The sequence below is a fragment of the Salmo trutta genome, chromosome 2 (genome assembly GCF_901001165.1).
Source record: "Salmo trutta chromosome 2, fSalTru1.1, whole genome shotgun sequence".
Classification (NCBI taxonomy): Eukaryota; Metazoa; Chordata; class Actinopteri; order Salmoniformes; family Salmonidae; genus Salmo; species Salmo trutta.
Window position 1 is genome coordinate 7,693,305 of NC_042958.1, and position 17,226 is coordinate 7,710,530.

At 42.3% G+C, this 17,226-nt stretch overlaps 1 protein-coding gene across 1 annotated transcript in view; it reads left to right on the forward strand.

Moving 5' to 3' along the window:
• Positions 1-2,602: 2,602 nt before the first annotated feature.
• Positions 2,603-17,226, forward strand: part of LOC115149905 (bone morphogenetic protein 7-like) — a 58,580-nt gene continuing 43,956 nt past the window's right edge. The window contains exon 1 of the mRNA XM_029692705.1: positions 2,603-3,008. Coding sequence (XP_029548565.1) covers positions 2,603-3,008 — 406 coding nt within the window. The remainder of the gene's footprint in view (positions 3,009-17,226) is intronic.

The following is a 17,226-nucleotide window of genomic DNA, read 5'->3' on the forward strand; positions in this document are numbered from 1 at the left end:
CCGCTGTACCAAACTAAATGCTAGGCTTATATTAACCCCCGCTGTACCAAACTAAATGCTAGGCTTATATTAACCCTCGCTGTACCAAACTAAATGCTAGGCTTATATTAACCCCCGCTGTACCAAACTAAATGCTAGGCTTATATTAACCCTTGCTGTACCAAACTAAATGCTAGGCTTATATTAACCCCCGCTGTACCAAACTAAATGCTAGGCTTATATTAACCCCCGCTGTACCAAACTAAATGCTAGGCTTATATTAACCCCCGCTGTACCAAACTAAATGCTAGGCTTATATTAACCCCCGCTGTACCAAACTAAATGCTTATATTAACCCTTGCTGTACCAAACTAAATGCTAGGCTTATATTAACCCCCACTGTACCAAACTAAATGCTAGGCTTATATTAACCCCCGCTGTACCAAACTAAATGCTAGGCTTATATTAACCCCCGCTGTACCAAACTAAATGTTAGGCTTATATTAACCCCCGCTGTACCAAACTAAATGCTAGGCTTATATTAACCCCCACTGTACCAAACTAAATGCTAGGTTTATATTAACCCTCGCTGTACCAAACTAAATGCTAGGCTTATATTAACCCCCGCTGTACCAAACTAAATGTTAGGCTTATATTAACCCTCGCTGTACCAAACTAAATGCTAGGCTTATATTAACCCCCGCTGTACCAAACTAAATGTTAGGCTTATATTAACCCTCGCTGTACCAAACTAAATGCTAGGCTTATATTAACCCTTGCTGTACCAAACTAAATGCTAGGCTTATATTAACCCCCACTGTACCAAACTAAATGCTAGGCTTATATTAACCCCCCGCTGTACCAAACTAAATGCTTATATTAACCCCCCGCTGTACCAAACTAAATGCTTATATTAACCCCAATGTACCAAACTAAATGCTTATATTAACCACAATGTACCAAACTAAATGCTTATATTAACCCCCGCTGTACCAAACTACATGCTAGGCTTATATTAACCCTTGCTGTACCAAACTAAATGCTTATATTAACCACAATGTACCAAACTAAATGCTTATATTAACCACAATGTACTAAACTAAATGCTTATTTTAACCACAATGTACCAAACTAAATGCTTATATTAACCCCCGCTGTACCAAACTAAATGTTAGGCTTATATTAACCCCGCTATACCAAACTAAATGCTAGGCTTATATTAACCCCCGCTGTACCAAACTAAATGCTAGGCTGGAAGCAAGGGGAAATATTACACGAGTTGAGATAAATACAATCAATTATTGGGACAGTAACTTGGATCGTTTATCACTGGAGGCGCAGTGATAAAGTTCGAACTGTTAGCAGGAATAGGTGTGTCTGTGACGGCCAATACAGCAAGGCATGGAACGCTGCTCGTCCAATCAGCATCCAGGATCCAGACAACCAGTTGTATATATGTAAAAAATAATTGTCTGGTGTATTAGAAATCCATAGGAATATAGTGTTATTTTGAGCATCGTGTCGTATTGAAGTCTGTCTGTTGACGGGGTCATTAAGCAAACTTGGATCACAATATGATTTAATTTGCTCAAAGGCATAAATATTATAATAATAAGGATGATACAAAATAATAACATAACGTGTCTGAGATGTTGCTGTTTTTCATTTCATCGTCAGGGGTCGTGCATAACCAAGATGATATTATTTCCAAACGGACTAGAGTTCCCTAAAGAAAATCCTAGAGGACCTTTAAGTGGCTAAAACCCTTTAACAACGTAAAAAAAATGGACTGCTTTGACCTGTCTAACCTAATCGAATACTATAGATCACCATTTTTTTGGCAGAGATAGTTTTACATTTGGTGCATATGTTACTGCTACTATACACGTGCTGGAAAATGGTCATACATATGAATTAAAGTATTTGTAAGTATGAAAATATGTACAGCTTATGATGGGCACTTTCTACATAAAAACCAATATGTCATCAACTTTATGGTGATCTAATTGTCCCCAAAGCCCCACCTCTCCTCTGCCTCTGTGCGCACTAACTGGGCGTGTACAGTGGCCACACGCACGCGCTTTACTACCTGCTAATGCCCGTTACCCAGAACAACTGTCACACACACGCGGCAGATACACAGCTCAACCGGTGGAATTTGGGAAACTTCAAGTTAAGGGGTCATTTCTTCTACGCAACTTTGGAAAATATTTTATTTAAGAGTTAAATACATACACTAAAGTAAAATGGTTTCTGTCAGAGTAGTTTTTATTATTTTACCAGAAAACTTGGAATGTAACGTTGACTTTTGACTGGGTCTGATTTGGACTTACCGAAGCGCTCAGAAGTACATTTACAGCCGGGCTGTCAACTTGATGTAGACTTTTCAGAACCAGAAATAATGAATAGGCGTACCAATTTTACAACGAAAAAATATTGGATAGTGTTGCATAATGCGTAAATGATTTTCTATTACTTTTAAAGGAGCTACTTAAGCTTCTTTCAGTGAGAACAAGGAGCGCATTTGAAGACAGTTTACGCGCAAAAGATTGACAATATATTGGACATAGGATATTATTGAAACGGCTGGTCAGAGACACTCTGACTACAAACTGGACATACAATGACAAGCTGTTGGTTTGCCTTTGTGGGGTTGTGGTGGAGCGCTTATTGCATGTTCCTTATTGCAGGTAGCAATTATTTATTCGATGGGAACAACGAGGTGCACCCGAGTTTCATTCACCGGCGGTTGCGGACACACGAAAAGAGAGAGATGCAGAAGGAGATCCTCTCAATCCTTGGACTTCCACACAGACCCAGACCTCATCTGTCACATGGAAAGTATAACTCCGCTCCGCTCTTCATGCTGGATCTTTACAATACGATATCAAGCGAGGAGAAAAACGAAGTGGAGGGCATGTTGGAACAGTACCAGTCCTTGTACACCACCCAAGGTCCCCGTTTAGCAAAACATCAGGAGAATGCCTTCCTAAATGACGCCGACATGGTGATGAGTTTTGTCAATCTGGGTAAGCTATACAATTATCCTTACAAATGTAATTTATTTAACCTTATAGTAATTTAACTCAATTTGGAGATAATAGGGGGCAAATCATGTAACAGTTGGACACATATGATCGTGCGTAAAAAGCAGTTTCGCGAATATTATGCTTCTCCAGTGGTTCAACAATAGATCGACATCCTATAGTGTATTTGCAGACTACGTGTGAATTACAGGTGTTCGGATGAGCCTGTTTTGGGCCGTCGACGCATGCACAATTTCGCGCGCTCTCACGAACCACGGAATGTTTTCCTCTGAACTCTTCTCAGTCCTCTTCAGTGGTAAAACACTAAAACGATTAAATGTTTTTTTTAATACCGTGTTGCCTATGGACTTTACGCTCAATGATAATTGATGCACAGGGATAAATAGATTAATTTAGTCCAAATGCTGAAGCCTGTTGTGAAATCGGTTCCATGATTCCATGTCTGAGGGATAAAAATTGAAAACGTATCCATAGCAAACTATACTGAACAAACATATAAACGCAACATGCAACAATTTCAACGATTTTAATGAGTAACAGTTAATATAAGGAAATCAGTCAATTGAAATAAGTTCATTATGCCCTAATATATGGATTTCACATGACTGGTCAGGGGCACAGCCATGTGTGGCCTGGGAGGGCATAGACACACCCACTTGGGAGCCAGGCCCAGCCAGTCAGAATGAGTTTTTCCCCACAAAAGTGCTTTATTACAGACAGAAATACTCCACAGTTTCATCAGCTGTCCAGGTGGCTGGTCTCAGACAATCCCGCAAGGTGAAGAAGCCGGATGTGGAAGTCCTGGGCTGGCGTGGTTACATGTGGTCTTGGGTTGTGAGGCCGGCTGGATGTACTGCCAAATATTAAATTATCTGGCAACAGCTCTGGTGGACATTCCTGCAGTCAACATGCTAATTTCATGCTCCCTGAAAACTTGAGACATCTGTGGCATTGTGTTGTGTGACAAAACTGCACATTTTAGAGTGGCCTTTTATTGTCCCCAGCACAAGGTGCACCTGTATAATGATCATGCTGTATAATTAGCTTCCTGATATGCCACACCTGTCAGGTGGATGGATTTTCTTGGCAAATGAAAAATGCTCACTAACAGGGATGTAATCAAATTTTTGCACATAATTTGAGAGAAATAAGCTTTTTGTGCATATGGAACATTTCTGGGATCTTTTATTTCAGCTCATGAAACATGGGGCCAACACTTTACATGTTGCGTTTATATTTTTGTTCAGTATAAATACAAGAATCAACTACCAGCACACTGGTATTTGTGTACAGCTATATTTGGCATTGGCCATGGGGTAAATCCATTTGAATTCAGTCATTTCTTGACAGCGTCCCTTTTGATAAAAAAAATACTTTCCATACATGGAGAGGCGGCCCAATGGAGAGGCGGCCCAATGGAGAGGTGGTCAGAAAGTGACTTGTTGGACATGAATGCCAAAACATTCAGGAGATAAAGGTGCCCAAAGTTCACCCTTGTTGCATACCCCTCCAGACCATGAGACTTCATTTTCTTCATCACAGGAAAAGATAAACGGTTGAATTTTATATAATTTCGAAGCTTACAAACAGGGTTGTCAAACAATATTATAATTTCTTGAAAACTGACATTTTTTTAAACCTTTATTGTCAATCAGCGTATCTAAAAACGCCTAAACTCAGATTTGTTTCATATTCATAGATGTTGTAGCTTAGACCCTACTTTACATCATCTAAGGTTTTTGTGTTGTGCCAGCCATAGGTAGAGAAATATCATGCTCTTGAATACAGGGTGGCCGTCCATTCAATCATAGAAATATGTTTCTTAGAATGGACCTATTCCTTCAGACCACTGCAATTTAGCTGGTTACACCATTAAAATTTAAATTGAATTAAAATACTACCACAAAGATGTCTGCCGGTCCACCCATTGTCGAATGTCAACTTAAATTGTTATTTCTATTTTATTGTCTGTATTTCTATGATTTCAATAGGTTTCCTATGGAGGATTGACAGTATAATTTAAAACAACAGATATTCCCATTCATGTCAACCTTCTCTGATGTGTGGACCTCCAACCATCTTTGTGGTACCATTTGAAAGATTACATTTTTATTACATTTATCAGCCAAATCATGACACCTTGTATTCAAGAGCAAGTTGTGTATCAACCGATGGCAGGCACAACACCACAACCTCAAACAATGTAAAACAGGGTCTAAGCTACAACATACATGTATGTGAATATGGTATGGGTGTTGTAGGCAAAAATAGGTCAACTTTAAGCAGCTTTTATCCAAAAAGTCCCTTTCTGACCACTTCTACAATGGGCAAATATGTATAGAAGGATTTGTTCAAATCAAAAGGGGGTACTGTCAAAAAGTGATTGAATTCAAATGGATTCACCCCATAGCCTACAAGTTACGGTTTAATGTGTAAACTGTGTTGCATTGTTTGTTGCTTTGCTAGATTTACTTAATTAAACCCCAGACAATAAAGAGATACTTTAATCATAAACGCTTTAACATGAAAGCCCACGGTCATTCCTTCCATTAGCCTCGGGAGTGTTTACAGAGCCTGTCTAAACAGACTGCATGAAGATTAACAGACTCTCTGGCAGGGGTTGGAACCAGTTCAGGGAACTTAACCAAAAACTGAAAAATATAGGTTTTTGATTAGGAACGGAAGTGATCTGTAGTGTCCGTAACAGAACCGTTATTTTAAAATCTTGAGAACAGGTTAATAATGTCATTTTTGGTTCCAAAAATATTCCTAATGTCTAGTATGTGCTTCTGAGTGGCCCAGTGGTCTAAGACACTGCATCTTAGTGCTAAGAGGTGTCATTACAGACCCTGGTTCGATTCCAGGTTGTATCATAACCAACTGTGATTGGGAGTCCCATAGGGCAGAGCACAATTGGCCCAGCGTCGCCCGGGTTTGGCTGGGGTAGGTTGTAATTGTAAATAACAATTTGTTCTTAACTGACTTGCCTAGTTAAACATAATTGAGTGAAGTCATAATGCTAATAATAGCTCAAGCCATGTGCCATCTTCTTGCTCTCTGACCAATCAAACATGTAAACAACTAGCTTATGTGTTGCATAGCAATCTTCTTTATCTGTGCTAATGGGTTGAGTGAATTAATGAGCCATTTCGTAAAAACGGTTGATTTCACAGAAAAACTAGGAACTATATGAACTGTTCCTTTTTTTTGGGTTCGAACCGGTTCAGAACTTTCTTTTCTGGTCAGTACACTGGAATGGAATGAAATAAATAGCGGTTCTGAACAGAATGATTAGAAAATAATTTTGGCTCCAACCCCTGCTATCCTGTCAATGCTGCTAAGCTTGATGGATGACATTTTTTGAATATTGACATTATTGTAAATGAAAATACTATGGAAGTGTCCTAAGAACGATTTTTTTTTAAGTATGTGGCTCTTGTCAAAGTTTTTTGAACTCAAGCCTGCCTAACCACAAAATTCAACAATCCACTGGGCAAAAACTGGTTGAATCAATAGTATTTCCATGGCATTTCAACCCCCCCAAAATCAATTTGATGACGTTGAATCAACGTAGAAAGCTGATTGGATTTGCAAAAAGTAATCAATGTAAGGGAATTTCGTATTTTTTCATCCAACTTTTAACCTAAATCCAATGACATGGAGAATTGTTTTTGTTGATTTCACGTTAGTTGACAACTCAACCAAATGTAAATCAAAACTAGATGTTGAACTGATGTCTGTCCCCAGTGGGAAGTGATAAGCTGAAAGTAGAGCATGTCACAAACTACACTGCAAGAGCTTCCTTATTTATCGTCCTCTGGAGTGTTCAACAGTGAAATTGTTGGGTTAATGTTAATAATGTTTACATACTGCATTACTCATCTCATATGTATATACTGTCTTCTATTCTACTGTATTTTAGTCAATGCCACTCCGACATTGCTCACTCTAATATTTATATATTTATTAATTCCATTGTTTTACTTTTAGATTTGTGTGTATTGTTGTGAATTGTTAGATACTACTGCACTGTTGGAGCTAGGAACACAAGCATTTTTCTCTACACTCGCAATAACATGTGACCATGTATGTGACCATTCAAATTGGATTTGAATCCATTTTGATTTGGGAGTGTCTTAAGTCGTTTCGAATCACAGTTAGTTTTGGTTTTGCTGCTCTTGCACATCTGCATATCCAATTCAATTAATCATCTCCGGTACATCAGTTCCCATCCAGTACATAGTACCCAGGGATTAGGTTACCATCCCAATAGAACACAGAGTCCTGCTACTTACTTACTGCCTTGGAGAAGATGGCTTCCTCCTTGAATGTGATTCTAATTAATGCTAGACAGGCCAAGGCGCTCCGTCTGCTTTGCAAATAAAGTATTGTACGACTACTGTGTATAATCTGATCAGTTTTTAATGCTCAGTAGCTCAGTATTTGACTGTTTCCTGACGGATGGCCGAGAAACATAGACTACAGGATGCCGCTTACTGCCTGGGTGGTCTTGTTTCTTTAAAGCCTGCCTTTAGCATGTGTATCGTATAGGGACAATCATCGGATCTGATAGGTGTTGGAAAAAGTGGTGATGGACTTTTACTTTTGCATTGTAGGCCTCAACTGATCCACTGTACACCAGCTCTACTGATAGAGGGCTCGTTGTGGGTTTTCCTATGGGGGTTCATGGATTTAGGAGTCCCTTAACTCTGCTACAGCACCTGTCTGTGGTAAGCAGACGCTCTGTTCCTCGTCAGTGATTCATAGTTAGGTCTTGTTTGGTCATCCGCTCGTTGAAAGTATCGCTTATGCCAACAACCCATATTGACTCATGACAAGTAAAAGGAAATAACTTAAATTAGGTTAACAGAAACATCCCTTCCTTTGCCTCCCCCTCATTCACTGAAACCGAGTGTTGATCATGGTCATCACTCTATTTGCCTGGTTGGTAGCCTACCCTGGTGTGTTACACTACATTATGTACAATACGAGCCACATGGTGTCGCACCACCAACCCAGACTTGTCTTAATGCTCCGTTGTGTAGTAGCCACGGTTGGTCGGTCGGTCGGTGGCAGCGCTAGTCAGCCTGAAGATGCTATTGAAGATAATAGCTTCATTCCTGTGAGAAAAAGAGGTCAACCAAGGCATTCCATTGAAGTGAGCTATCATTTTGGTCTCCTAGAAAGTGAGTGGTTCACCTGTTCTGTGAAAGAAGTATTCTAAACCACAGATGTGTAATTTTCCTTTGAAAACGTCAAAGGGTTTTCTGACCAGAAGAGGAGAACATGGTCTAAAAACACGCACATAGTCAATTCGCTTTTCATTTAGGATATGGCTGCTGTGTCCAATAGTCTTCAGCCAGACTCATGAATGTACAGAAATGTCCTATTTGAACTGGTTTAGTATGTGTGCTGATGGAACTGGTTTAGTATGTGTGCTGATGGAACTGGTTTAGTATGTGTGCTGATGGAACTGGTTTAGTATGTGTGCTGATGGAACTGGTTTAATATGTGTGCTGATGGAACTGGTTTAGTATGTGTGCTGTTGGAACTGGTTTAGTAATGTGTGCTGTTGGAACTGGTTTAGTATGTGTGCTGATGGAACTGGTTTAGTATGTGTGCTGTTGGAACTGGTTTAGTATGTGTGCTGATGGAACTGGTTTAGTATGTGTGCTGATGGAACTGGTTTAGTATGTGTGCTGCTGGAACTGGAACTTCAAATGTTGTTCTTTTGTCATGTCCAACTTATTTCTGATGGATTCGCTGAGCCTCACAGACGGCTGAAGGTCTTCCTGAGCCTTACTTGGCATGAGATGTTACCAAAAATTCCCATCTCTCGTTTCTCCTCCTAACTCTCTCTATGAGATCCTCTACAGGGGGGACTTCCAGTAAATAAGGGTAAAATCCATCTCTGTTTGGAGGAGTTGCACCCTCCCTGGTACGGCCTACCTTCATCCCCTGTCCACATACTGTTGAACTGCAATGGAGGAGCCATCAGTGCCCCTCTTATCTAAGTCAACAGCCACCCGCGTCGGGCGTTAGCGAACCACCAGCCTGCCTCTCACACTTGAAAGGTGACCTGGGAAACTGAGGGTTTTCAAGGGGGGGTTTAGGAGATTAACTGTGTCTATACAATCCCAGGCTTACTCTAGCAATCCAAGCCTTTTTAAATGTTTTTCCTGTTTTACGATCCCTGGGTGCATTTCTGATCAGCTAAATCTCAGGTAATCTGTGTTCTTTTTGCAACAGAATATGTCACAAAACTCTGGCATTATAAAATAGTTAGTTGGGAACGATCAAAGAGTTAATTGTTTGATTTCATGGGTGGCTTTATCCAATACCCGTGAAAGTCTTTAAACGGCTTCCCGTGGACCCCCTAAACAAAAGCAACGTCCTTCCTGCTTTGTGTTCAAGGTTTTTAAGGATAAAATTAAGTGAAGAATTTGAGATATGCTGCCATGGATTTAAATGACTGTTTCTAAGCCATGAAGTTGAGTGAAACTAATAGCTGTTGAAAAAAAAACACAACAAAAGGAGTAGATGGAGTTCTACTTTAACACCTACTGTGACTCTGTAATAGTGTTCTGTATAGACAGATGGAAAAGCTATAACAACCGGACTCTGGAGATGTTTCTTCCATCAAACTGTTTGTTTCTATAAAGTGGCCATATGTTTTGCCAAAGAGCCTGATAACCAGTACCGTCCAAACATCTGAAAAGGAAGCTTTTTAAAAAAAAAACGGTACCGTCCAAACAGCTGAAAAGGAAGCTCTTTAAAAAAAAAACGGTACTGTCCAAACAGCTGAAAATGAAGCTCTTTAAAAAAACGGTAGCATCCAAACAATTGAAAAGGAAGCTCTTTAAAAAAACGGTACCGTCCAAACAGCTGAAAATGAAGCTCTTTAAAAAAAACGGTACCGTCCAAGCAGCTGAAAAGGAAGCTCTTTAAAAAAAAAACCTTACCGTGCAAACAGCTGAAAAGGAAGCTCTTTAAAAAAAACGGTACCGTCCAAGCAGCTGAAAAGGAAGCTCTTTAAAAAAAAAACGGTACCGTGCAAACAGCTGAAAAGGAAGCTCTTTAAAAAAAACGGTAACTCAATATGCAGAATCGTTTGTGTGTCTTAGGCACTTCATTGGAACTTCATTCGTCCCGTGTTAAAGTGGAAGCATGTTGATTCGTAAAACATATGAAAGCAAACGTGGTGTTTACGGTTTGTTCATTGAATTCATCCCCTTGTTTTAAAACTTTATTAAATTCAGCTGCCTAAAAAGCCTACTTTCTGTGCTTCAGTAGATCTACGTGCAGGAAATACCTCAGAGAAAACTTTGAATCTTCCGCACGTACGCGCACACACACACACACACACACACACACACACACACACACCGAGATGAGATGACCCTAAGGTCGAAAGATAACACTTTTTAAGAGGGCATTCCGTTTACACTTGAAGAAGTTTCTGTCACACACTACTCTTAAACCACCCGATGGTATCGCTCCCTCTCACGCCATTACTCTCTCACTTGACAAGATGGCTGTCACGATTGGTCGCTATACGTGAAAAGAATGCCATGCTACGTTCTTTTTTCCCCCCAAATTCCTTCTCTGAAAATTCTATGAACATTCCTATTCCCGGTGGGACGACGTGGGATGGGACCGCGGTGAGCGGAACGAGATAAAAGCTTTAGACACGGCACACTCCGGCAGTTAACGATCTGTCGAGGAGCGGTGAGTACCGCGATGGAACATCTGATTACAAGCCCGCTCTTCTCACATTTTTCACGTTGTGTGCAGGCATGCGGGAATGTTTGCTCTGATATGCCTCGAGGACAGGCCTAAAACTCCCTTAAGGCTCATTCTCTGAACTGTTGCAATGGTGGCAGAGGCCAAGAAGAGAATAGAGTAGACCTGCTTCTGCTCTGACCTTCTGACCCTTGGTGTTTCTCTAAGAAAGGGCTTTAGTGAGGAATGAGAGTGTGTGTGTGTGTGTGTGTGTGTGTGTGTGTCTGTGTGTCTGTGTGTGCGTGTGTCTGTGTGTGTCTGTGTGTGTGTGTGTCTGTGTGTGTCTGTGTCTGTGTGTGTCTGTGTGTGCGTGTGTCTGTGTGTGTGTCTGTGTGTGTCTGTGTGTGCGTGTGTGTGTGTGTGTCTGTGTGTGTGTCTGTGTGTGTGTCTGTGTGTGTCTGTGTGTGCGTGTGTCTGTGTGTGTCTGTGTGTGTGTGTGTCTGTGTGTGTGTGTCTGTGTGTGTCTGTGTGTGCGTGTGTCTGTGTGTGTGTCTGTGTGTGTCTGTGTGTGCGTGTGTGTGTCTGTGTGTGTGTCTGTGTGTGTGTCTGTGTGTGTCTGTGTGTGCGTGTGTCTGTGTGTGTGTGTGTGTGTCTGTGTGTGTGTGTGTGTCTGTGTGTGTCTGTGTGTGTCTGTGTGTGCGTGTGTGTGTGTGTGTCTGTGTGTGTGTCTGTGTGTGTGTGTGTGTGTGTGTGTGTGTGTGTGTCTGTGTGTCTGTGTGTGCGTGTGTCTGTGTGTGTCTGTGTGTGTGTGTGTCTGTGTGTGTCTGTGTCTGTGTGTGTCTGTGTGTGCGTGTGTCTGTGTGTGTGTCTGTGTGTGTCTGTGTGTGCGTGTGTGTGTGTGTGTCTGTGTGTGTGTCTGTGTGTGTGTCTGTGTGTGTCTGTGTGTGCGTGTGTCTGTGTGTGTCTGTGTGTGTGTGTGTCTGTGTGTGTGTGTCTGTGTGTGTCTGTGTGTGCGTGTGTCTGTGTGTGTGTCTGTGTGTGTCTGTGTGTGCGTGTGTGTGTGTGTGTCTGTGTGTGTGTCTGTGTGTGTGTCTGTGTGTGTCTGTGTGTGCGTGTGTCTGTGTGTGTGTGTGTGTGTGTGTGTGTCTGTGTGTGTGTGTGTGTGTGTCTGTGTGTGTCTGTGTGTGTATGTGTGTGCGTGTGTGTGTGTGTCTGTGTGTGTCTGTGTGTGCGTGTGTCTGTGTGTGTGTGGGATTCCCCAGGTCAGCAACACAGATAGGAGTGACCCAGTCTGGTGATAGAAACTTTGGATTGTTTTCTACATGAGTTATTATTATATACAATTATATAAATTCTTATATATATATTATTATATACTATTATATATATTATTATATACTATACTACACTGCTCAAAAAAATAAAGGGAACACTTAAACAACACAATGTAACTCCAAGTCAATCACACTTCTGTGAAATCAAACTGTCCACTTAGGAAGCAACACTGATTGACAATAAATTTCACATGCTGTTGTGCAAATGGAATAGACAACAGGTGGAAATTATAGGCAATTAGCAAGACACCCCAAATAAAGCAGTGGTTCTGCAGGTGGGGACCACAGACCACTTCTCAGTTCCTATGCTTCCTGGCTGATGTTTTGGTCACTTTTGAATGCTGGCGGTGCTTTCACTCCAGTAGTAGCATGAGACGGAGTCTACAACCCACACAAGTGGCTCAGGTAGTGCAGCTCATCCAGGATGGCACATCAATGCGAGCTTTGGCAAGAAGGTTTGCTGTGTCTGTCAGCGTAGTGTCCAGAGCATGGAGGCGCTACCAGGAGACAGGCCAGTACATCAGGAGACGTGGAGGAGGCCGTAGGAGGGCAACAACCCAGCAGCAGGACCGCTACCTCCGCCTTTGTGCAAGGAGGAGCACTGCCAGAGCCCTGCAAAATGACCTCCAGCAGGCCACAAATGTGCATGTGTCTGCTCAAACGGTCAGAAATAGACTCCATGAGGGTGGTATGAGGGCCCGACGTCCACAGGTGGGGGTTGTGCTTACAGCCCAACACCGTGCAGGACGTTTGGCATTTGCCAGAGAACACCAAGATTGGCAAATTCGCCACTGGCGCCCTGTGCTCTTCACAGATGAAGCAGGTTCACACTGAGCACATGTGACAGACGTGACAGAGTCTGGAGACGCCGTGGAGAACGTTCTGCTGCCTGCAACACACTCCAGCATGACCGGTTTGGCGGTGGGTCAGTCATGGTGTGGGGTGGCATTTCTTTGGGGGGCCGCACAGCCCTCCATGTGCTCGCCAGAGGTAGCCTGACTGCCATTAGGTACCGAGATGAGATCCTCAGACCCCTTGTGAGACCATATGCTGGTGCGGTTGGCCCTGGGTTCCTCCTAATGCAAGACAATGCTAGACCTCATGTGGCTGGAGTGTGTCAGCAGTTCCTGCAAGAGGAAGGCATTGATGCTATGGACTGGCCCGCCCGTTCCCCAGACCTGAATCCAATTGAGCACATCTGGGACATCATGTCTCGCTCCATCCACCAACGCCACGTTGCACCACAGACTGTCCAGGAGTTGGCAGATGCTTTAGTCCAGGTCTGGGAGGAGATCCCTCAGGAGACCATCCGCCACCTCATCAGGAGCATGCCCAGGCGTTGTAGGGAGGTCATACAGGCACGTGGAGGCCACACACACTACTGAGCCTCATTTTGACTTGTTTTAAGGACATTACATCAAAGTTGGATCAGCCTGTAGTGTGGTTTTCCACTTTAATTTTGAGTGTGACTCCAAATCCAGACCTCCATGGGTTGATAAATTGGATTTCCATTGATTATTTTTGTGTGATTTTGTTGTCAGCACATTCAACTATGTAAAGAAAAAAGTATTTAATAAGATTATTTCATTCATTCAGATCTAGGATGTGTTATTTTAGTGTTCCCTTTATTTTTTTGAGCAGTATATATATTATTATATACTATTATATATATTATTATATACTGTTATATATACAGTGAGGGAAAACGTTTTTGATCCCCTGCTGATTTTGTACGTTTGCCCACTGACAAAGAAATGATCAGTCTATAATGTTAATGGTAGGTTTATTTGAACAGTGAGAGACAGAATAACAACAACAAAATCCAGAAAATCACGTCAAAAATGTTATAAATTGATTTGCATTTTAATGAGGGGAATAAGTATTTGACCCCCTCTCAATCAGAAAGATTTCTGGCTTCCAGGTGTCTTTTATATATGTAACGAGCTGAGATTAGGAGCACACTCTTAAAGGAAGTGCTCCTAACCGCAGCTTGTTACCTGTAAAAAAGACACCTGTCTACAGAAGCAATCAATCAATCAGATTCCAAACTCTCCACCATGGCCAAGACCAAAGAGCTCTCCAAGGATGTCAGGGACAAGATTGTAGACCCACACAAGGCTGGAATGGGCTACAAGACCATCGCCAAGCAGCTTGGTGAGAAGGTGACAACAGTTGGTGCGATTATTCGCAAATGGAAGAAACACAAAATAACTGTCAATCTCCATCGGCCTGGGGCTCCATGCAAGATCTCACCTCGTGGAGTTGCAATGATCATGAGAACGGTGAGGAATCAGCCCAGAACTACACGGGAGGATCTTGTCAATGATCTCAAGGCAGCTGGGACCATAGTCACCAAGAAAACAATTGGAAACACACTATGCCGTGAAGGACTGAAATCCTGCAGCGCCCGCAAGGTCCTCTTGCTCAAGAAAGCACATATACATGCCCATCTGAAGTTTACCAATGAACATCTGAATGATTCAGAGGACAACTGGGTGAAAGTGTTGTGGTCAGATGAGACCAAAATGGAGCTCTTTGCCATCAACTCAACTCGCCGTGTTTGGAGGAGGAGGAATGCTGCCTATGGCCCCAAGAACACCATCCCCACCGTCAAACATGGAGGTGGAAACATGCTTTTGGGGTGTTTTTCTGCTAAGGGGACAGGACAACTTCACCGCATCAAAGGGACGATGGACGGGGCCATGTACCGTCAAATCTTGGGTGAGAACCTCCTTCCCTCAGCCAGGGCATTGAAAGTGGGTCGTGGATGGGTATTCCAGCATGACAATGACCCAAAACACACGGCCAAGGCAACAAAGGAGTGGCTCAAGAAGAAGCACATTAAGGTCCTGGAGTGGCCTAGCCAGTCTCCAGACCTTAATCCCATAGAAAATCTGTGGAGGGAGCTGAAGGTTCGAGTTGCCAAACGTCAGCCTCGAAACCTTAATGACTTGGAGAAGATCTACAGCAGGAGTGGGACAAAATCCCTCCTGAGATGTGTGCAAACCTGGTGGCCAACTACAAGAAACGTCTGACCTCTGTGATTGCCAACAAGGGTTTTGCCACCAAGTACTAAGTCATGTTTTGCAGAGGGGTCAAATACTTATTTCCCTCATTAAAATGCAAATCATTTTATAACATTTTTGACATGCGTTTTTCTGGATTTTTTGTTGTTATTCTGTCTCACATTGTTCAAATAAACCTACCATTAAAATTATAGACTGATCATTTCTTTGTCAGTGGGCAAACATACAAAATCAGCAGGTGATCAAATACTTTTTTCCTTCACTGTATTATCATATACTCATTTGATGTAACAAGTGGTTCATTCCCTTTTCACCTGCTCCCTAAGCCAATCAGAGGTGGGGGGCTAGTAATGGGAGCGTGAGAACAGCATCACCCTTCTCTCTGAGTTCCCCTGCTCCTTAGGTCTTTATCACCTTTCCCTCTGAGGATTTATGGACGCCTGGGTGCAATAGGTGGCGTTAGTGCGTCTTGAATCAACACAGCGCTGGTATGTTGACGCGAAGCAGCTGTGAAATACACACACACACACATATACATGCCCTCCCGATCTCCCGGACGGTGCGTCAGATACACACACACACACACACACACACACACACACACACACACACACACACACACACACACACACACACACACACACACACACACACACACACACACACGTGTAGACGCAGGCTCGTACACCTACACATAGACAGACTCGAGCATACACACCTCAGGTATTTTTGTTGTCAATCTCCTTTGTTGCTTTTCAAGCTTGACATACTGCAACTGATATCATTGATATCATATTGATTCAGGGAAGTATTTAAATGGAATTTCTATTATGATGATGTATTCAAACACATAGACATTAGATTGCTGGGAGGATATGATGGTGGATATTGGTTACTCTGTGACACGCAATTCCAAGCAGCTTTCCGAATGACCAAGACTTCATATAATGTGGCTAACAATAAAGCTCAGTCAACAGAGACGGACATTAAAGAAGAGTTGAGTAGAGACAGACATTAAAGAAGAGTTGTGTAGAGACGGACATTAAAGAAGAGTTGTGTAGAGACGGACATTAAAGAAGAGTTGTGTAGACACGGACATTAAAGAAGAGTTGTGTAGAGACGGACATTAAAGAAGAGTTGTGTAGAGACGGACATTAAAGAAGAGTTGTGTAGAGACGGACATTAAAGAAGAGTTGTGTAGAGACGGACATTAAAGAAGAGTTGAGTAGAGACGGACATTAAAGAAGAGTTGTGTAGAGACGGACATTAAAGAAGAGTTGAGTAGAGACGGACATTAAAGAAGAGTTGTGTAGAGACGGACATTAAAGAAGAGTTGTGTAGAGACGGACATTAAAGAAGAGTTGTGTAGAGACGGACATTAAAGAAGAGTTGTGTAGAGACGGACATTAAAGAAGAGTTGTGTAGAGACGGACATTAAAGAAGAGTTGAGTAGAGACGGACATTAAAGAAGAGTTGTGTAGAGACGGACATTAAAGAAGAGTTGTGTAGAGACGGACATTAAAGAAGAGTTGTGTAGAGACGGACATTAAAGAAGAGTTGTGTAGAGACGGACATTAAAGAAGAGTTGTGTAGAGACGGACATTAAAGAAGAGTTGTGTAGAGACAGACATTAAAGAAGAGTTGTGTAGAGACGGACATTAAAGAAGAGCTGTGTAGAGACAGACATTAAAGAAGAGTTGTGTATGTGAAATGTCTAACTAATAATCACATTTGCTGTCCAACACAGAAAAGAGCAGGATTTATCTCCAGCCAATAAAAAGCAAAAGGAGGTCACACCTAGATGTGGCAGCAGGAAGACAGAGACATGGATAGAAAGAGCAGAGAGGGATCCAGCCCACTGAGGCCACAATTGATTGGATAGAAAGAGCAGAGAGGTCCAGCCCATTGAGGCCACAGATGTCAGTGTTTCTGTGGCCTGGAAGGTGGCAAGAGTCAGGATTCCACCACACTCAATGGAAGACGTTGTGGGTAGAGATAGGGCAGAGTTGACCACCACTACCCTTCAGTGTTCCCAGCCCGGTCCGACCTCTAAAGAGGACGTGCCTGAAACAACAACCCGGGGGAGAATCAGGGCTTCCGCGTGCTCCAAACACTCCA